Raw genomic sequence first — 23,062 nt, 5'->3', positions numbered from 1 at the left:
TCTCTCTCTCTCTATGTATGTATGTGTGTGTGTGTATGTATGTGTGTGTATGTGTGTATATATATATATATATATATATATATATATATATATATATATATATATATATATATATATATATAATATCTATCTCATAATACCGGCTTCATTCGCTGGTGTTGTGTACTGTGTCTACAGTCACATACTTACGGATTTATTTGCAGGTATTGAACTCTGTCTGGCTTATCATATTAATTCGCTCTGTTGTTGCATTTGTGTACAATGTCTAACAAGAAGGGCAGTAAGTCTGTGGACGCTCCTGCACCATGCAGAGCATGCACCAAAGATTTACCGGAGGGGGAAGCTGGGTATGATGGTCTGTGTACTATGTATCATACATCTCCCAGTCAGTCCGCAGCTCCTGTAACCAATAAGGAGCCACCCTGGGATGCGTTCACAAACCTACTGGGTACCCTGGTGGAACGCCTTACGCCCCCTATGGGACCACCTCTGCCATTACAGCCACAAATTGTCCCTATGGTTAATCCGCCTTGGGCGGAAAATTTGCCTAACCAGTTGCAGCAATTAAATCATTCCTTGGTCAGACAAAAATCTGCTCCAGGTCACTCCAGTGTCTCTGGGTCATCAAAGCGGGCTGCTTCCTCCTCACAATCCATGAACTTCTCAGATGTTTCATCTGAAGAGGAGGGGGAGCATACTGTCCTGTCAGACACTGAATCAGGTGTTTCTGATGAGGGTTCTCCATTGCAAATTGATGTCCCTGCCCTTGTGGTTGCTATTAAGCAAATCCTGCAAATCACTTTTGATGAGGATTCCACTACTGTGGCAAAGAAAACTGATATGTTTAAACGACAGAAGGTGGTTAAAAATCTATTACCCCATTCTGACCATTTGGTGGACATCAGGCAGGAACCCTGGTCTAATCCAAGGAAGAAATTCCCTCTGTCTAAACGGGCCTTGGCTCGCTATCCTCTCCCTGCAGAGTTATGTAACAAGTGAGAAAATTCACCGCTGGTGGATTCTCATGTTGAGCTCTCTGCCTGTCACCACTGTCACTTCACTGAAGGAACCGAGAGATAAGCGTGTGGAGGGTTGCCTGAAATCTATTTACTCCCTTACAGGTTCTGTACATAGACCTATTGCGGTCTCTTGGGCTGCAAAAGGAATTGAAGCGTGGATTCAGGCATTAGAGGAAGAGTTGCCCGAGGATATATCTGACACTGCCAGACAATACCTGTCTCGTGTTACCTCTGAGGCGGGTGTGTTGGCAGCCAAGGCGTCGACTACATCGGTTCTGGCTCGCCGTATTCTGTGGTTGAGGTCATGGAAGGTGGACCTAGACTCCAAAGAGACATTGGAGGTACTCCCCTTTAAGGGGGACATTTTGTTTGGGGTAGAACTAAATAAAATTGTGTCTGAATTGGCAGTTGCTAAGACTGCTTTCCTCCCAAATACTAATCCTTCTACACAGAAGGCAAAAGGTACCACTTTTCAGCCTCAAGGGAAAGCAAAAGGTCAGGCATACCCGAGACAATCTTGTGCTCCCAAAACCCAAGGCAAAGCAGTCCTGGGCAGCCCGTCAGCCTGCTTCTAAATAAGACAAGCCACTTTAGACGCATGGGTGCGAGAAGTTGTCTCTCTCACGGGTATGTAGTCTCCTTCAAGAGACGTCACCCTCGCCAGTTTTGCACCACGGTTATCAATTCGGATCCGTTAAAGGCGCAAGCTTTGCAAAAGGTTGTGAGTTATCACCTGAACACAGGAGTGGTAGTGCCGGTTCCTCCGTCACCAGGGAGTCAGGATCCCTCCGTATCTGGACGGCTTGCTGATTCTGGCAAACTCCCACAATGTCCTCCTCAGTCATCTACAACTGACAGTAAGCTTCCTACAAGCCCAAGGGTGGCTCATCAATTGGAAGAAATCCTCGCTGGTCCCAGCTCAGAGCATGATGCACGTGGGGGGCACTCCTGGACACACACAGTCAACGACTGTTTCTGTCTCCAGAAAAAGTCCTGTGACTTCAAGACAGGATAAGATACTTCCTTTGTCGCCCCAGAGTTTCGATACACTCGCCGATGCAAGTACTTGGCCTGATGGTATCGGCATTCGACATGGTAGAGTACGCTCAATTTCATTCTCGCCATCTGCAGAGGTTAATCCTTTCCAAGTGGGTCGGACTACCTCATCGGATCATATCTCACATGATCACTTTGACTCCGGAGGTTCCTCTGTCGCTGACCTTGTGGCTACCGGACCAGGAATTGAGCAGGGGCTGTCCCTTCTGGATCCCCGACTGGGTCCTGCTGACAACGGACACCAGTCTAAGGGGATGGGGTGCGGTGTTGGAGCAACACTCTTTTTCTTTTCAGGGTCGCTGGACCAAGGAGGAGTCACTCCTCCCAATAAACATTCTGGAGTTGAGTGCGGTGTTCAATGCATTGACTCTCGCCCTGCCTCTGGTACAGAACAGGCCGGTTCAAGTACGGTCAGACAATGCCACTACGGGGGCATACATAAACCATCAAGGCGGCACTCAAAGCCGCATGGCTGTGATGGAAGTGTCAAAAATCCTTCGTGGGCGGAGCGCCATCTGCCAGCAGTATCGGCAGTGTTCATTCCGGGCGTCCTAAACTGGTAATCGGACTTCCTCAGTTGCCAGGACGTGCATGCCGGAGAGTGGAGTCTTCATCCAGAAGTCTTTCAACTCCTAGTGGACAAGTGTGGCCTACCAGACGTAGACCTGATGGCGTCTTAACACAATCACAAGGTTCCGGTCTTCGGATCAAGGGCCAGGGATCCTGAAGCAGCGTTCGTGGATGCACTGGCAATTCCATGGAAATTTCGGCTGCCCTCCAGTGTCACTCCTGCCCAGGGTCCTGCGGAAGTTCAAACAAGGAGGAGGATTTCTACTTCTAGTCGCTCCAGCGTGGCCCAGATGGCATTGGTTCTCAGACCTGCAGGGCCTAACGACAGAGCGTCCTCTTCTACTTCCTCAGCGCCCAAACCTCCTCATACAGGACCCTTTGTCTTTATCTGGACCTGGCCAGGCTGGCTTTGACGGCGTGGCTCTTGAGGCATCACTCCTGAGAGCCAAAGGATTCTCTGAGGCGGTTATCCAAACTTTGTGAAAAGCCCGCAAACTGGCGTCTGCTCTGATTTATTACAGGGTCTGGTTGGACTTGGGCGCATTGTCCTGTTGTCCACCCTTTCCAATATTTCATTGTGACCGGGCAGTTCTTAGAACTCGCCCAGGTTATTTACCTAAGGTGGTGTCATCTTTTCACCTTAACCAAGAGATTGTGGTTCCGGCCTTTATCTCTTCGCTCTTTGGAGGACAAATCAGGTCTTTGGATGTGGTGAGGGCTCTCCGTATATATGTGGAGAGGACTGCCTCTCTATTAGGAGGTCAGATTCCCTTTTTGTTTTGTATGGTTTTCACAAACGTGGCTGGCCTGCGAATAAGCAAACCTGGGTCAGATGGATTAGAATGGTGATAGCACAAGCTTATGCACAGGCTGGACTCCCAGCTCCAGCTGCTATTAATGCCCATTCTACTCGCTCTGTTGGACCTTCTTGGGCGGCCCGCCATGGCGCATCTGCAGAACAATTGTGCAAGGCGGCTAAGTGGTTCTCTGTGAACACGTTTATTAGGTTCTATGCCTTTGATACTTCCGCCTCCCAGGATGCTTCCTTTGCACGCCGGGTTCTCATACTCGCTAAGACGCGTCCCCTCACTCGAGGAACTGCTTTAGGACATCCCCAATGTTTCCCTGTGGAAACCAATGTACCCTGCTGCAGAAAAGGAGAGTTATGGTAGACTTACGATTGTTAACTCTTTCTGCGAGGTACATTGGGTTCCACAGGGCGCCCACCCTGACACACGTAGCTTCTATGGGTTTGTATGGCATTAGCCACTGGTCCCTTCTCCTGTCTGGAGAATGTGGTTCTATGTGACTAACATCTGCCTTCTCTCTTACCTGCCTCTGCATTGGACTGGTTAACGAAACCGAGCTCACAGTGCCTGGAGGCGGGGTTATAGTGGAGGCCCCAATGCATCCTAGGACAGTCTAAAGCTTTAGCCTGTTCGTGCATCTGGATCAAGATCCACTCTACACCCCGATGTTTCCCTGTGGAACCCAATGTACCTTGCAGAAAGTTGACAATGGTAAGTCTACCATAACTCTCCTTATCTTTCAGTGTAATCGCCAAGTGTGTAGGGCCCTTGATTGTGCATTCCCTCATTAATTTAGCCGTCTTCCTATAAATGTACTATGTGCTTACCTGTGAGCCTAAGTGCTTAGATGTGAGAAGCTTTTTGATATCTACCTGGTTGAGCCAGGAATTCCCTGTGAGATTGGTCATGTGGCCTATACAATTGGAACCTATGTGTATGTCCGATTTAACAATGTGAGGTCTTATTAGAGATTGCATATTCCATATAAACCATCTATCTTGGATCATTGTGTCAGGTTTAATTCTCATAATTTATTGAAATACATGCACATGCCTTGGACGAAATTACAGTCCTTTTGATTAATCCTCTTAATCCTAAATGGTTTAATCGTACACCACGGTGTTCGGAATACTGCCCCAAAAATGGTTTTATATTTTGCTTCTCAAATGCCCACGAGAATAACTCCTAGCGTAGCTCTTTACCTTGAGGCCAGATTCTCAAATATTGGTCTCATCAGATCATTTAACGTTCTCCGACTTGGTGTATAGGTCTCCCTTTCATGTTTTCTGGCAGATTGTAGGTAGCATAATCCACAGATTTGGGAAGTGTCCCGATATTGGGGGGCATTCCGAGTTGTTCGCGCGTTAGATTTTTTCGCAACGAAGCGATTAGTCGCAAACTGCGCATGCGCACTGTTCGCAGTGCGCCTGCGTCAAGTAAATCTGCACAAAAGTTTGGTAATTTACTCACGGCCTAACAAAGTTTTTTCATCGTTCTGGTGATCGTAGTGTGATTGACAGGAAGTGGGTGCTTCTGGGCGGAAACTGGCCGTTTTATGGGTGTGTGCGAAAAAACGCTGCCGTTTCTGGGAAAAACGCGGGAGTGTCTGAAGAAACGGGGGAGTGTCTGGGCGAACGCTGGGTGTGTTTGTGATGTCAAACCAGGAACGAAACTGACTGAACTGATCGCAGTGTAGGAGTAAGTCTCGAGCTACTCAGAAACTGCTAAGAAATTTCTATTCGCAATTCTGCTAATCTTTCGTTCGCAATTCTGCTATGCTAAGATACACTCCCAGTAGGCGGCGGCTTAGCGTGTGCAATGCTGCTATAAGCAGCTAGCAAGCGAACAACTCGGAATGAGGGCCATTGTTTCCCGTGGACTGTTCTCCCTTCTCTGCCATGAAAGACTGTAGTATCTGAAGTTTCTTGTTAGCATCATTCAGAAGTGCCCTTCTGGCACAAATTCTAAAACAAAAATTACAGCTGTGCCATAATCTTTCCTTTTATATTTGATGCATGTGACCGTGGGCTGTTGGAAATTCTTCTCCTGACATGCGTTTCTCCTTAACCATAAATTGTTCTTTTGATCTTCATGATGAAGCAGTTATTAGGAAGTGCACTAATAAGCCATGAGACTTCTCACATGAAAGTTTTATTTATATTTCATTTTAAGTCAATTAAAACACCTAAATTGTAAACAGGTGAACTGCGGTGAGTAATGTGACCTCTGACAAGAGAATGGATAGCACCATGTAGGTGTGTTTCAGCAAAAGGAGTGAATACTTACTTTTTTGACATTAGTACCAGGTTAATAGGTGTATTTAGAAAGTCTATCGAGATATAGTTACTAAGCATCAGATTTCCAAAACACCCAACTTTTTGCAGTTGACAGATTTAAAAGGGCAATATCACTGAATGATACCCCTCACTTACTAAGTATACCCCTTTGTCATACCTTTGCCCGAAATCTGCCTGTGTGGTGTATTTAGCAGAGGGATGGAAGTGGTCTATCTTCTGGGAGCGTTGTGGTTCTACAGATTGGGCAGTTTCCCCTGAAATTCAGCAGTTACGAGCAGCAGAGATGTATGTGATTGGACGTCTTTCTAAGTAATCTCTCTTAGCAGACGCGTGATTGGCTTATCAGAGTCTCTGCTCACGGACCCTCCCTTTCTCTGTGCAGGCGTCTTTCCTCTCCGACCAGCCAGAGCCGTATTTGCCTTTTCTCTCGCGATTCCTGGAGACCCAGATGTTCGCCTCCTTCATTGACAATAAAATTATGTGCCACGACGAGGACGACAAGGATCCCGTGTTACGCGTGTTTGATGCAAGGGTGGACAAGATACGACTGTTAAACGTCAGGACCCCGACCCTGCGCACATCCATGTATCAGAAATGCACAGCAATCGAAGAAGCCGGTAAGCAGAATATTATTTCACTGTTTGTGGGTTCTTGGTTCTATCGTAGCATAGGAACGTATCCCCAGCACTTTACGCTGATTTACATTTTATTTTTCCATTGCTACCATTGATTGCTATTCAATATATATTTGTTATAATAAGAATTTACTTACCGATAATTCTATTTCTCGGAGTCCGTAGTGGATGCTGGGGTTCCTGAAAGGACCATGGGGAATAGCGGCTCCGCAGGAGACAGGGCACAAAAGTAAAGCTTTCCGATCAGGTGGTGTGCACTGGCTCCTCCCCCTATGACCCTCCTCCAAGCCAGTTAGGTACTGTGCCCGGACGAGCGTACACAATAAGGGAGGAATTTTGAATCCCGGGTAAGACTCATACCAGCCACACCAATCACACCGTACAACTTGTGATCAAAACCAGTTAACAGTATGATAACAGAGGAGCCTCTGAAAGATGGCTTCTTAACAATAACCCGAATTAGTTAACAATAACTATGTACAATTATTGCAGATAATCCGCACTTGGGATGGGCGCCCAGCATCCACTACGGACTCCGAGAAATAGAATTATCGGTAAGTAAATTCTTATTTTCTCTATCGTCCTAGTGGATGCTGGGGTTCCTGAAAGGACCATGGGGATTATACCAAAGCTCCCAAACGGGCGGGAGAGTGCGGATGACTCTGCAGCACCGAATGAGAGAACTCCAGGTCCTCCTTAGCCAGAGTATCAAATTTGTAAAATTTTACAAACGTGTTCTCCCCTGACCACGTAGCTGCTCGGCAAAGTTGTAATGCCGAGACCCCTCGGGCAGCCGCCCAAGATGAGCCCACCTTCCTTGTGGAGTGGGCCTTTACAGATTTAGGCTGTGGCAGGCCTGCCACAGAATGTGCAAGTTGGATTGTGCTACAGATCCAACGAGCAATCGTCTGCTTAGACGCAGGAGCACCCATCTTGTTGGGTGCATACAATATAAACAACGAGTCAGATTTTCTGACTCCAGCTGTCCTTGCAATATATATTTTTAATGCTCTGACAACGTCCAGTAACTTGGAGTCCTCCAAGTCACTTGTAGCCGCAGGCACTACAATAGGCTGGTTCAGATGAAATGCTGACACCACCTTAGGGAGAAAAATGCGGACGAGTCCGCAGTTCTGCCCTGTCCGAATGGAAAATCAGATATGGGCTTTTGTAAGATAAAGCTGCCAGTTCTGACACTCTCCTGGCCGAAGCCAGGGCTAGTAACATGGTCACTTTCCATGTGAGATATTTTAAATCCACCTTTTTTAGTGGTTCAAACCAATGAGATTTTAGAAATTCCAAAACCACATTGAGATCCCACGGTGCCACTGGAGGCACCACAGGAGGCTGTATATGCAGCACTCCCTTAACAAAAGTCTGGACTTCAGGAACTGAAGCCAATTCTTTTTGAAAGAAAATCGACAGGGCCGAAATTTGAACCTTAATAGATCCCAATTTGAGACCCATAGACAATCCTGATTGCAGGAAATGTAGGAATCGACCCAGTTGAAATTCCTCCGTCGGAGCACTCCGATCCTCGCACCACGCAACATATCTTCGCCAAATGCGGTGATAGTGTTGCACGGTTACTTCCTTCCTTGCTTTAATCAAAGTAGGAATGACTTCTTCCGGCATGCCTTTTTCCTTTAGGATCCGGCGTTCAACCGCCATGCCGTCAAACGCAGCCGCGGTAAGTCTTGAAACAGACAGGGACCCTGCTGAAGCAAGTCCCTCCTTAGAGGTAGAGGCCACGGATCTTCCGTGATCATCTCTTGAAGTTCCGGGTACCAAGTCCTTCTTGGCCAATCCGGAACCACTAGTATCGTTCTTACGCCTCTTTGCCGTATAATTCTCAATACTTTTGGTATGAGAGGCAGAGGAGGAAACACATGCACCGACTGGTACACCCAAGGCGTTACCAGCGCGTCCACAGCTATTGCCTGCGGATCTCTTGACCTGGCGCAATACCTGTCCAGTTTTTTGTTGAGGCGAGACGCCATCATGTCCACCATTGGTCTTTCCCAACGGGTTACCAGCATGTGGAAGACTTCCGGATGAAGTCCCCACTCTCCCGGGTGAAGGTCGTGTCTGCTGAGGAAGTCTGCTTCCCAGTTGTCCACTCCCGGGATGAACACTGCTGACAGTGCTATCACATGATTCTCTGCCCAGCGAAGAATCCTTGCAGCTTCTGCCATTGCACTCCTGCTTCTTGTGCCGCCCTGTCTGTTCACATGGGCGACTGCCGTGATGTTGTCCGACTGGATCAACACCGGTTTTCCTTGAAGCAGGGGTTCTGCCTGGCTTAGAGCATTGTAGATTGCTCTTAGTTCCAGAATGTTTATGTGAAGAGACGTTTCCAGGCTCGTCCACACTCCCTGGAAGTTTCTTCCTTGTGTGACTGCTCCCCAGCCTCTCAGGCTGGCGTCCGTGGTCACCAGGATCCAATCCTGTATGCCGAATCTGCGGCCCTCCAATAGATGAGCACTCTGCAACCACCACAGAAGAGATACCCTTGTCCTTGGAGACAGGGTTATCCGCTGGTGCATCTGAAGATGCGACCCTGACCATTTGTCTAACAGATCCCTCTGGAAAATTCGTGCATGGAATCTGCCGAATGGAATTGCTTCGTAAGAAGCCACCATTTTTCCCAGGACTCTTGTGCATTGATGTACAGACACCTTTCCTGGTTTTAGGAGGTTCCTGACAAGCTCGGACAACTCCTTGGCTTTTTCCTCCGGGAGAAAAACCTTTTTCTGAACAGTGTCCAGAATCATCCCTAGGAACAGCAGACGAGTTGTCGGCATTAACTGGGATTTTGGAATATTCAGAATCCAGCCGTGTTGTTTTAGCACTTCTTGAGACAGTGCTAATCCCCTCTCTAGCTGTTCTCTGGACCTTGCCCTTATTAGGAGATCGTCCAAGTATGGGATAATTAATACGCCTTTTCTTCGAAGAAGAATCATCATCTCGGCCATTACCTTTGTAAAGACCCGAGGTGCCGTGGACAATCCGAACGGCAGCGTCTGAAACTGATAGTGACAGTTTTGTACAACGAACCTGAGGTACCCCTGGTGTGAGGGGTAAATTGGAACGTGGAGGTACGCATCCTTGATGTCCAAGGACACCATAAAGTCCCCTTCTTCCAGGTTCGCTATCACTGCTCTGAGTGACTCCATTTTGAACTTGAACTTCTTTATGTACAGGTTCAAGGACTTCAGATTTAGAATAGGTCTTACCGAGCCGTCCGGCTTCGGTACCACAAATAGAGTGGAATAATACCCCTTTCCCTGTTGTAGAAGAGGTACCTTGACTATCACCTGCTGAGAGTACAGCTTGTGAATGGCTTCCAAAACCGTCTCCCTTTCGGAGGGGGACGTTGGTAAAGCAGACTTCAGGAAACGGCGAGGCGGATCTGTCTCTAGTTCCAACCTGTACCCCTGAGATATTATCTGCAGGATCCAGGGATCTACCTGCGAGTGAGCCCACTGCGCGCTGAAATGCTTGAGACGACCGCCCACCGCCCCCGAGTCCGCTTGAGAAGCCCCAGCGTCATGCTGAGGCTTTTGTAGAAGCGGGGGAGGGCTTCTGTTCCTGGGAAGGAGCTGCCTGTTGGTGTCTCTTCCCCCTTCCTCTGCCTCGTGGCAGATATGAATATCCCTTTGCTCTCTTGTTTTTAAAGGAACGAAAGGACTGCGGTTGAAAAGTCGGTGTCTTTTTCTGTTGGGGAGTAGCTTGAGGTAAAAAGGTGGATTTCCCGGCTGTAGCCGTGGCCACCAAATCTGATAGACCGACTCCAAATAACTCCTCCCCTTTATACGGCAAAACTTCCATATGCCGTTTTGAGTCCGCATCGCCTGACCACTGTCGCGTCCATAAACTTCTTCTGGCCGAAATGGACATAGCACTTACCCGTGATGCCAGTGTGCAGATATCCCTCTGTGCATCACGCATATAAAGAAATGCATCCTTTATTTGCTCTAAAGACAGTAAAACATTGTCCCTATCCAGGGTATCAATATTTTCAATCAGGGACTCTGACCAAACTACTCCAGCACTGCACATCCAGGCTGACGCTATAGCTGGTCGTAGTATAACACCTGTATGTGTGTATATACTTTTTTGGATATTTTCCATCCTCCTATCTGTTGGATCTTTAAGTGCGGCCGTCTCAGGAGAGGGTAACGCCACTTGTTTAGATAAGCGTGTGAGCGCCTTATCCACCCTAGGAGGTGTTTCCCAGCGCGCCCTAACCTCTGACGGGAAAGGGTATAAAGCTAATAACTTCTTTGAAATTAGCATCTTTTTATCGGGGGCAACCCACGCTTCATCACATACATCATTTAGTTCTTCTGATTCAGGAAAAACTATAGGTAGTTTTTTCACACCCCACATAATACCCTGTTTAGTGGTACCAGTAGTATCAGCTAAATGTAACGCCTCCTTCATTGCCAAAATCATATAACGTGTGGCCCTACTGGAAAATACGGTTGATTCGTCACCGTCGCCACTGGAATCAGTGCCTGTGTCTGGGTCTGTGTCGACCGACTGAGGCAAAGGGCGTTTTACAGCCCCTGACGGTGTTTGAGGCGCCTGGACAGGCACTAACTGATTGTCCGGCCGTCTCATGTCGACAAACGACTGCTTTAGCGTGTTGACACTATCCCGTAATTCCATAAATAAAGGCATCCATTCTGGTGTCGACCCCCTAGGAGGTGACATCCCCATATTTGGCAATTGCTCCGCCTCCACACAAATATCGTCCTCATACATGTCGACACACACGTACCGACACACAGCAGACACACAGGGAATGCTCTTAACGAAGACAGGACCCCACTAGCCCTTTGGGGAGACAGAGGGAGAGTTTGCCAGCACACACCAAAAGCGCTATATATGACAGGGATAGCCTTATAATAAGTGCTCCCTGTATAGCTGCTTTTATAATATAATTTTTGCCACTATTTTGCCCCCCCTCTCTTGTTTTACCCTGTTTCTGTAGTGCAGTGCAGGGGAGAGACCTGGGAGCCGTCCTGACCAGCGGAGCTGTGTAAGGAAAATGGCGCTGTGTGCTGAGGAGATAGGCCCCGCCCCTTTTCCGGCGGGCTCGTCTCCCGCTCTTTAGTGTATTCTGGCAGGGGTTAAATATCTCCATATAGCCCCGGAGGCTATATGTGAGGTATTTTTTAGCCAAATAGGTTTTCATTTGCCTCCCAGGGCGCTCCCCTCCCAGCGCCCTGCACCCTCAGTGACTGCCGTGTGAAGTGTGCTGAGAGGAAAATGGCGCACAGCTGCAGTGCTGTGCGCTACCTTTAGAAGACTGAGGAGTCTTCTGCCGCCGATTCTGGACCTCTTCATGTTTCAGCATCTGCAAGGGGGCCGGCGGCGAGGCTCCGGTGACCATCCAGGCTGTACCTGTGATCGTCCCTCTGGAGCTGATGTCCAGTAGCCAAGAAGCCAATCCATCCTGCACGCAGGTGAGTTCACTTCTTCTCCCCTAAGTCCCTCGTTGCAGTGATCCTGTTGCCAGCAGGACTCACTGTAAAATAAAAAACCTAAGCTAAACTTTCTCTAAGCAGCTCTTTAGGAGAGCCACCTAGATTGCACCCTTCTCGGCCGGGCACAAAAATCTAACTGGCTTGGAGGAGGGTCATAGGGGGAGGAGCCAGTGCACACCACCTGATCGGAAAGCTTTACTTTTGTGCCCTGTCTCCTGCGGAGCCGCTATTCCCCATGGTCCTTTCAGGAACCCCAGCATCCACTAGGACGATAGAGAAAATAGTGTTCCTATTGGATTAGGTATTGTCGCATCTTGCTGGAGACTGATAATCTCACACTTTATTTCTCTGACGTCCTAGTGGATGCTGGGAACTCCGTAAGGACCATGGGGAATAGCGGCTCCGCAGGAGACTGGGCACAAAAGTAAAAGCTTTAGGACTACCTGGTGTGCACTGGCTCCTCCCCCTATGACCCTCCTCCAAGCCTCAGTTAGATTTTTGTGCCCGGCCGAGAAGGGTGCACACTAGGGGCTCTCCTGAGCTGCTTAGTGAAAGTTTAAGTTTAGGTTTTTTATTTTCAGTGAGACCTGCTGGCAACAGGCTCACTGCATCGAGGGACTAAGGGGAGAAGAAGCGAACTCACCTGAGTGCAGAGTGGATTGGGCTTCTTAGGCTACTGGACACCATTAGCTCCAGAGGGACCGAACACAGGCCCAGCCTCGGAGCTCGGTCCCAGAGCCGCGCCGCCGGCCCCCTTACAGAGCCAGAAGCAAGAAGAGGTCCGGAAAAATCGGCGGCAGAAGACATCAGTCTTCAACAAGGTAGCGCACTGCAGCTGTGCGCCATTGTTACTCAGGCACACTTCACACTCCGGTCACTGAGGGTGCAGGGCGCTAGGGGAGGGCGCCCTGAGCAGCAATGTAAAACACCTTGGCTGGCATAAATACACCACATATAACCCCCAGGGCTATATGGATGTATTTTAACCCCTGCCAGAACTCACGAAAAAAGCGGGAGAAAAGGCCGCCGAGAAGGGGGCGGAGCCTATCTCCTCAACACACGGGCGCCATTTTCCATCACAGCTCCGCTGGAAGGACGTCTCCCTGACTCTCCCCTGCAGTCCTGCACTACAGAAAAGGGTAAAAAAGAGAGGGGGGCACTAATTTGGCGCAGTTTTGATACTAACAGCAGCTATAAAGGGAAAAGCACATTTTATAGTGGTATTCCTGTCTATATATAGCGCTCTGGTGTGTGCTGGCATACTCTCCCTCTGTCTCCCCAAAGGGCTAGTGGGGTCCTGTCCTCTATCAGAGCATTCCCTGTGTGTGTGCGGTGTGTCGGTACGATTGTGTCGACATGTTTGAGGAGGAAAATGAGATGGAGGCGGAGCAATTGCCTATTATACAATTGTCACCCCCTAGGGAGTCGACACCTGAGTGGATGAGCTTATGGAAGGAATTGCGTGACAGTGTCAGCTCTTTACGACAGACAGTTGACGACATGAGACAGCCGGCTACTCAGCTTGTGCCTGTCCAGGGGTCTCAAACGCCATCAGGGGCTTTAAAACGCCCGTTACCTCAAATGGCAGACACAGACACGGATACTGACTCCAGTGTTGATGATGAGGAGACATACGTGACTTCCACTAGGGCCACACGTTACATGATTGAAGCAATGAAAAATGTATTGCATATCTCTGATAATACAAGTACCACTAAAAAGGGTATTATGTTTGGTGAGAAAAAACTGCCTGTAGTTTTTCCTGTATCCGAGGAATTAAATGAAGTGTGTGATGAGGCGTGGGTTTCCCCCGATAAAAATCTGATAATTCCTAAAAGGTTATTGGCATCGTACCCTTTCCCGCCAGAGGATAGGGCACGTTGGGAAACACCCCCTAGGGTGGATAAAGCGCTCACACGCTTGTCTAAACAGGTAGCACTACCCTCTCCTGATACGGCCGCCCTAAAGGAACCTGCCGATAGAAAGCTGGAGAATATCCTAAAATGTATATACTCTCACACGGGTGTTATACTGCGACCAGCAATCGCCTCAGCCTGGATGTGCAGTGCGGGCCTGGCGTGGTCGGATTCCCTGACTGAAAATATTGATACCCTAGATAGGGACAGTATATTACTGACTATAGAGCATTTGAAGGATGCATTTCTATATATGCGTGATGCACAGAGGGATATTTGCCGACTGGCATCAAGAGTTAGCGCGCTGTCCATTTCTGCAAGAAGAGGTTTATGGACGCGGCAGTGGTCAGGCGATGCGGATTCTAAAAGGCACATGGAAGTATTGCCTTATAAGGGGGAGGAGTTATTTGGGGTAGGTCTATCAGACCTGGTAGCCACGGCAACTGCTGGAAAATCCACATTTTTACCCCAGGTAGCTTCTCAACCTAAGAAGACGCCATATTATCAGGCGCAGTCCTTTCGGCCCCATAAGGGCAAGCGGGCAAAAGGCGCCTCATTTCTGCCCCGTGGCAGAGGGAGAGGGAAAAGGCTGCAACAAACAGCCAGTTCCCAGGAACAAAAGCCCTCTCCCGCCTCCGCAAAGTCCTCAGCATGACGCTGGGGCTTTACAAGCGGACTCAGGCACGGTGGGGGCCCGTCTCAAGAAGTTCAGTGCGCAGTGGGCCCACTCGCAAGTGGACCCTGGATCCTTCAAGTGGTATCTCAGGGGTACAAATTGGAATTCGAGACGTCTCCCCCTCGCCGTTTTCTAAAGTCTGCTTTACCGACGTCTCCCTCAGACAGGGAGGCAGTATTGGAAGCCATTCACAAGCTGTATTCCCAGCAGGTGATAATCAAGGTACCCCTCCTACAACAGGGAAAGGGGTACTATTCCACACTATTTGTGGTACCGAAGCCGGACGGCTCGGTGAGACCAATTTTAAACCTAAAATCCTTGAACACTTACATACAAAGGTTCAAATTCAAGATGGAGTCACTCAGAGCAGTGATTGCAAACCTGGAAGAAGGGGACTATATGGTGTCTCTGGACATCAAAGATGCTTACCTACATGTCCCAATTTACCCTTCTCACCAAGGGTACCTCAGGTTTGTGGCACAGAACTGTCACTATCAGTTTCAGACGCTGCCGTTTGGATTGTCCACGGCACCCAGGGTCTTTACCAAGGTAATGGCCGAAATGATGATACTCCTTCGAAGGAAGGGAGTTTTAGTTATCCCTTACTTGGACGATCTCCTGATAAGGGCAAGATCCAGGGAACAGTTGGAAGTCGGGGTAGCACTATCTCAGATAGTGCTGCGCCAGCACGGTTGGATTCTCAATATTCCAAAATCACAGCTGATCCCGACGACACGACTTCTATTCCTAGGGATGATCCTGGACACAGTCCAGAAAAAGGTGTTTCTCCCGGAGGAGAAAGCCAGGGAGTTATCCGAACTAGTCAGAAATCTCCTAAAACCAGGCCAAGTCTCAGTGCATCAATGCACAAGGGTCCTGGGAAAGATGGTGGCTTCTTACGAAGCAATCCCATTCGGCAGATTCCACGCAAGAACCTTCCAGTGGGATCTGCTAGACAAATGGTCCGGGTCGCATCTTCAGATGCATCAGCGGATAATCTTGTCACCAAGGACAAGGGTGTCTCTCCTGTGGTGGTTGCAGAGTGCTCATCTTCTAGAGGGCCGCAGATTCGGCATTCAGGACTGGGTCCTGGTGACCACGGATGCCAGCCTGAGAGGCTGGGGAGCAGTCACACAGGGAAGAAATTTCCAGGGCTTGTGGTCAAGCCTGGAGACATTACTTCACATAAATATCCTGGAGCTAAGGGCCATCTACAATGCTCTAAGCCTAGCAAGACCTCTGCTTCAAGGTCAGCCGGTGCTGATCCAGTCAGACAACATCACGGCAGTCGCCCACGTAAACAGACAGGGCGGCACGTGAAGCAGGAGGGCAATGACAGAAGTTGCAAGGATTCTCCGCTGGGCGGAAAATCATGTGATAGCACTGTCAGCAGTGTTCATTCCGGGAGTGGACAACTGGGAAGCAGACTTCCTCAGCAGACACGATCTTCACCCGGGGGAGTGGGGACTTCACCCAGAAGTCTTCCACATGATTGTGAACCGTTGGGAAAAACCAAAGGTGGACATGATGGCGTCCCGCCTCAACAAAAAACTAGACAGGTATTGCGCCAGGTCAAGGGACCCTCAGGCAATAGCTGTGGACGCTCTGGTAACACCGTGGGTGTACCAGTCAGTGTATGTGTTCCCTCCTCTGCCTCTCATACCCAAGGTACTGAGAATCATAAGAAGGAGAGGAGTAAGGACTATACTCGTGGCTCCGGATTGGCCAAGAAGGACTTGGTACCCGGAACTTCAAGAGATGCTCACAGAGGACCCGTGGCCTCTACCTCTAAGAAAGGACCTGCTCCAGCAGGGACCCTGTCTGTTCCAAGACTTACCGCGGCTGCGTTTGACGGCATGGCGGTTGAACGCCGGATCCTGAAGGAAAAAGGCATTCCGGATGAAGTCATCCCTACCCTGATCAAAGCCAGGAAGGATGTAACCGTACAGCATTATCACCGTATTTGGCGTAAATATGTTGCGTGGTGCGAGGCCAGGAAGGCCCCTACAGAGGAATTTCAACTGGGTCGTTTTCTGCATTTCCTGCAAACAGGACTGTCTATGGGCCTAAAATTAGGGTCCATTAAGGTTCAAATTTCGGCCCTGTCGATTTTCTTCCAAAAAGAACTGGCTTCAGTTCCTGAAGTTCAGACGTTTGTCAAGGGGGTACTGCATATACAGCCTCCTTTTGTGCCTCCAGTGGCACCTTGGGATCTCAATGTAGTTTTGGGGTTCCTAAAATCACATTGGTTTGAACCACTCTCCACTGTAGACTTAAAATATCTCACTTGGAAAGTGGTAATGCTGTTAGCCCTGGCTTCAGCCAGGCGTGTCTCAGAATTGGCGGCTTTATCCTATAAAAGCCCTTACCTAATTTTTCATACGGACAGGGCAGAATTGAGGACTCGTCCTCAATTTCTCCCTAAGGTGGTTTCAGCGTTTCACTTGAACCAGCCTATTGTGGTACCTGCGGCTACTAGGGACTTGGAGGACTCCAAGTTGCTGGACGTAGTCAGGGCCCTGAAAATATATGTTTCCAGGACGGCTGGAGTCAGGAAATCTGACTCGCTGTTTATCCTGTATGCACCCAACAAGCTGGGTGCTCCTGCTTCTAAGCAAACTATTGCTCGTTGGATTTGTAGTACAATTCAGCTTGCACATTCTGTGGCAGGCCTGCCACAGCCAAAATCTGTAAAAGCCCATTCCACAAGGAAGGTGGGCTCATCTTGGGCGGCTGCCCTAGGGGTCTCGGCTTTACAACTTTGCCGAGCAGCTACTTGGTCAGGGGCAAACACGTTTGCTAAATTCTACAAATTTGATACCCTGGCTGAGGAGGACCTTGAGTTCTCTCATTCGGTGCTGCAGAGTCATCCGCACTCTCCCGCCCGTTTGGGAGCTTTGGTATAATCCCCATGGTCCTTACGGAGTTCCCAGCATCCACTTAGGACGTCAGAGAAAATAAGAATTTACTTACCGATAATTCTATTTCTCGTAGTCCGTAGTGGATGCTGGGCGCCCATCCCAAGTGCGGATTGTCTGCAATACTTGTACATAGTTATTGTTACAAAAATCGGGTTATTATTGTTGTGAGCCATCTTTTCAGAGGCTCCTCTGTTATCATGCTGTTAACTGGGTTCAGATCACAGGTTGTACGGTGTGATTGGTGTGGCTGGTATGAGTCTTACCCGGGATTCAAAATCCTTCCTTATTGTGTACGCTCGTCCGGGCACAGTATCCTAACTGAGGCTTGGAGGAGGGTCATAGGGGGAGGAGCCAGTGCACACCAGGTAGTCCTAAAGCTTTTACTTTTGTGCCCAGTCTCCTGCGGAGCCGCTATTCCCCATGGTCCTTACGGAGTTCCCAGCATCCACTACGGACTACGAGAAATAGAATTATCGGTAAGTAAATTCTTATTTTCGTCTGTCTACGTGTGTTTGGTGAAGTCTTATCTCTTGTGGACCATTGTTTTAGTCTAACCTCTCAATCCTATGCCGTGGGCGCCACACAAGTTTTAAATGGAAACCTCTTTGGAACCCTAATCCAGCACACTGAGGGGTATATTTACTAAAGTGTGGGTTTTTAGAAGTAGAGATGTTGTCCATAGCAACCAATCGGATTCTACATACTGTTTAGAAGATAATAGCTAGAATCTGATTGGTTACTATGGCCAACAATCTCCCCTTCTAAAAACCTGCACTCCAGTAAGTATGCCCCTCAGGTTGTACCTAGAGTGGTTGAGGAAGCTCACAGGACTCTGTAAAGCGCAAACACCCTTCCACACTGGTTTAAATCATTCCTTATACTGAAGTGATTAAAAAGAGTCTCTTGCTCAATAATCCAAGCCATGAAAGAAAGGGAAATCCTCAGTCTCTTGATATCAAGGATGCGGGTATACACATCCTTATCTGAGTGGCTGGGGGTGCACTACTAATTTAAGGATCTGCCATCAGCTTGTTGCCAGCACCATGGAGTAGATGTATTAACCAGAAGGTATAAGGAAGTGATAAACCAGTGATAAGTGCAAGGCGATAAATGCACCAGCCAATCAGCTCCTGTTAATTGGTATATTGGCACTGATTGGCTGGTGCGTTTATCACCTTGCACTTATCACTTCCTTATGCCTTCGCCAGGTTAATACATCTGCCCCAATGTATCTAATCTCAGCAGTGTACATCCTGGTCTTCCTCCGTTACCAGCACCTAGACTTGGTCAAGTTGTCTCTTCATTCACTATTTCAAGAAAGCGTGTCTGTTGAATGGTTACTGCCCCACTGGTGTTTAGTCCAGTTCATCTAATTAATTTCCCCGACTACTTGGGAGGGAAGGGTTTTCGTCCTTACTCCATTGGTCATTGGCCCAGATGTGCCTGATATACCAGTGTTGGTGATTAGTTGTTGGGTTCAGCGCCGGCCCTAGGCATAGGCAAACTAGGCAAATGCCTAGGGCATTTGGTATGCCTAGAGGCACAAGCAGCTTCTGCTGATTAAACTGATATGCAGCATGCCTAGATTCTGTGTGTAGCATTTCATATGCAGATACAGCCACAGTCGCACACAGTATATAGGCATGCCGCATATCATTTTAATCAGCAGAAGCTGCTTGTGCATCCTAGCCACATAGCAATGCAAATAAGATGCATTTTCATCAAAAACATTAGCAGAGCTGCCAGCTGACTCACGACAGGCATCTCCTGCTGCATGGGGCATTGAGGTAAGGTTTATGACGACACATCTGTATCCAAGCAGAGGCAGAGGTCAGTGTTAGTGGCAGTGTGAGTGATGTGTGTGAGTGGGTAGGTTGTGCAATAGTGTTCGGCATATGTGTAAGGGGCATTATGCGTGTCTTGTGTATAAAAGCATTAATAATGTGCGGCAAATGTGTAAGGGACATTGGGGGTCATTCGGAGTTGTTCGCTCGCTAGCTAGCTGCTTTTAGCAGCATTGCACACGCTAGGCCGCCGCCCTCTGGGAGTGTATCTTAGCAGAATAGCGAACGAGAGGTTAGCAGAAGTGCTACTAAATAATTCCTTGCAGTTTCTGAGTAGCTCCAGACCTACTCTACGATTGCGATCACCTCGGTCCGTTTAGTTCCTGCTTTGACATCACAAACACGCCCTGCGTTTGGCCAGCCACTCCCACGTTTTTTCCAGCCACTCCTGCGATTTAACCTGACACGCCTGCGTTTTTTTAGCACACTCCCTGAAAACGCTGAGTTGCCGCCCAGTAACACCCACTTCCTGTCAATCACACTACGATCACTCGAGCGTTGAAAAAACGTCGCTCGAGCTTGTGTAAATCTACTAAGTTTTGTGTTAAATAACTTAGCGCATGCGCGCTGTGTGCCATGCGCATGCGCATTTTCCACCTAATCGCTCTGTTGCGAAAAACGGCAACGAGCGTACAACTCGGAATGACCACCATTATGTGTGTCATTATGTGTATAAGGGCATTAATAATGTGTGACATGTGTAAGGGGCACTATGTGTGTCATTATGTGTATAAGGGTATTAATAATTTGCGGCATATGTGTAAGGGACATTGGGGCAGATGTATTAACCTGCAGAAGGCATAAGGAAGTGATAAACCAGTGATAAATGCAAGGTGATAAACACACCAGCCAATCAGCTCCCATATGTAAATTAACAGGAGCTGATTGGCTGGTGCATTATCACCTTGCACTTAACACTGCTTTATCACTGGTTTATCACTTCCTTATGCCTTCTCCAGGTTAATAAATCTACCCCAGTATGTGTATAAGGGCATTAATAAAGGTTGGCATAATGTGTAAGGGGCATTGTGTTTATAAGGACATTAAATGTGTGTCATATGTGTAAGTGGCATTACTGTGTGGTATTATGTGTATAAATGCATTACTAATATGTGGCATTATGTGTATAAGGTGCTCTACTGTGTGGCGTAATGTATAGAAAGGGCACTACTGTGTGGTCCAATGTGAATAAAGAGCAATATAGTGTGGTGTAATGTGAATAAAGGGCAACGCAGTGTGATTAATGTGAATAAGGGGCTCTACTGTGTGGAATAACGTATATAAGGTAAAGTGGTAATACTGTGAGATGTACCGTGAATAAGGGATACTATCGCATGATAAAATGTGAATAAAGTTGCACTACTTTGTGATGTAATTTGAATTGGGGGTATTATTGTGTGGCCATGCCCCTTCCCAGCAAGAACATGCGCCTTTTTGGGCTTTGCACCAAATGTGTGCACTATTCCTATTTAAAATATAGGGGGCAGTTATACCAAAATAAGGACTGCTATGGGTGAGGGGTGATGGTGCTGGGAAAGAGGTGCAGGATCAGAGGCGGAACTAGCAGTGGTGCCAGGGGGCACCAGCCAAAATGGGTTACCGCTCTTCAACCAGACCAGCTTTTCCAAACCTCCCTTTTCATTAATACTGAAAGGAGTTATTTTTTGTAGTATGACTCTTGCAGAGGAGATAAAGTATGAACTTTGCGGATTCTCAAACTCGGTCCTCAGGACCCCACACAGTGCATGTTTTGCAGGTAACCCAGCAGGTGCACAGGTGTATTAATTACTCACTGACACATTTTAAAAGGTCCACAGGTGGAGCTAATTATGTCACTTGCAATCTTGTGAGGAGACATGGAAAACATGCACCGTGTGGGGTCCTGAGGACCGAGTTTGAGAACCTGTGGTCTAGTGGAAGGAATGAGTCAGCCACGTCTCCTGTCTCCAGTTACTCCTCAGGACCTTAACCTCATTTTGAAGGTCCAAAGGTGCTGCCTACGTGCCCCTATGTGCTATTTCACATGGAAGATGTGTCTTCTTCTAGCTGTTGTGTCTGTCAGGTGTGTCTCCAAGCCGGTGCCTTGTTCCCCCGTCTCGGTTTCATGTTCCACCAGGTATTCATGTAAACAGCCCCACTGCAGCCAGGTATATCTGGTGCCATCCTTTTGAAACGCTAAGGATACGGTTCTTCCCTTTCTTGGTGTAGAACACTTTTTACAGTTGTACCATTTAAAAAAATAAAATAAATTAAAATTGTATTTGTGTGTTTTTCTTTTGTAATATTTGTTTAAGTAACCTATATACAATGGGTAATCTAGACTTGTCTGTTCTATAGTGAAGTCCATAGAGCTGCGACTCTCCAAGATCGATCACACAGCCATCCATCCGCATCTTCTGGATATGAAGATCGGACAGGGGAAATATGAGACCGGGTTCTTCCCGAAACTGCAATCCGATGTGCTGTCCACTGGGCCGGCAACCAACAAGTGAGAGCAATGAACTGCTTGTCTGCTGTGTAATGCCCTCCCTCCGCTGCTGCGTTTCATCCATCAGGTCTCGCACCTTCAGGTCCTGTGTGCAGGAGTAACTGACATTTGTACAGGGAATATTCATTGTTAATAATTCCATGAACGGAGAGTGGCACACGCAGACACACACACACACACACACACACACACACACACACACACACACACACACACACACACACACACACACACACACACACACACACTCACACACTCCAGTCTTCACATTAACCCCATAGATCATTGTCTTGGCTTTCAAGGGAGACAGCTGCATATATAGAATGGGGATTGATTGACTGTTTCTTACTAGTTATGTTCCTCTTGTATATCATTTGTCTTGATGCTATCTGTGAATTTTGTTTTTAGTTAGTTCTTTGTTGCATTTCCCGCAGGTGGACAAAGAGGAATGCGCCAGCGCAATGGAGACGGAAGGACAGACAGAAACAACATACCGAGCACCTTAGACTTGATAATGATCAGAGAGAGGCAAGTGTCTAGCCGTGGGTAAAGGTCTGACGGCTTCCACGCCGAGACCTCCAGCTCTCTGTTTCCTTCATTAGATTCCTTCATTTTTATTACGTTTTTGGTAGTTTTGTAGCCCTAAAAGTTTTGCAATAGCTGAGAGAAGGCTATCTATACGTATTGTGGGTTTATTTGGGTACAGTATAGTGATCAGCCAGGCAGAACAGTGTATTTGAGAGACTGATAGTCCCGAAGGTTTGCTAAGCTGCAGAATGATGGCGTTCTACGATGAGTATGAGAGACTGTGATGTATCCTGAAGGTTTGCTGAGCTACAGAATGATGGTGTTATACGATGAGTATGGGAGACTGTGATGTATCCTGAAGGTTTGTCGAGCTTCAGAATGATGGCGTTCTACGATGAGTATGAGAGACTGTAATGTATCCTGAAGGTTTGCTGAGCTACAGAATGATGGCGTTATATGATGTGTATGAGAGACTGTGATGTATCCTGAAGGTTTATCGAGCTGCAGAATGATGGCTTTATGCGATGTGTATGAGAGACTACTATATCCTGAAGGTTTGCTGAGCTACAGGATGATGGCGTTATATGATGTGTATGAGAGACTGTGATGTATCCTGAAGGTTTGTCGAGCTGCAGAATGATGGCTTTATGCGATGTGTATGAGAGACTGTACTATATCCTGAAGGTTTGCTGAGCTACAGGATGATGGCGTTATATAACGTGTATGACAGACTGTAATGTATCCTGAAGGTTTGCTGAGCTACAGAATGATGGCGTTATATAACGTGTATGACAGACTGTAATGTATC

At 47.8% G+C, this 23,062-nt stretch overlaps 1 protein-coding gene across 5 annotated transcripts in view; it reads left to right on the top strand.

The window, feature by feature from the left end:
* DENND5A (DENN domain containing 5A) overlaps positions 1-23,062 on the top strand; it is a 110,475-nt gene that overhangs the window by 44,235 nt on the left and 43,178 nt on the right. For all 5 annotated transcript variants that reach the window (XM_063944070.1, XM_063944071.1, XM_063944072.1 and 2 more), the window contains 3 exons: positions 6,134-6,368; positions 21,576-21,726; positions 22,161-22,254. In XM_063944070.1, coding sequence (XP_063800140.1) covers positions 6,134-6,368; positions 21,576-21,726; positions 22,161-22,254 — 480 coding nt within the window. The remainder of the gene's footprint in view (positions 1-6,133; positions 6,369-21,575; positions 21,727-22,160; positions 22,255-23,062) is intronic.

Source organism: Pseudophryne corroboree, chromosome 11 (genome assembly GCF_028390025.1).
Source record: "Pseudophryne corroboree isolate aPseCor3 chromosome 11, aPseCor3.hap2, whole genome shotgun sequence".
Classification (NCBI taxonomy): domain Eukaryota; kingdom Metazoa; phylum Chordata; class Amphibia; order Anura; family Myobatrachidae; genus Pseudophryne; species Pseudophryne corroboree.
Note: the sequence above shows the minus strand (reverse complement) of the source record. Positions and strands in the feature narration are given on the sequence as shown.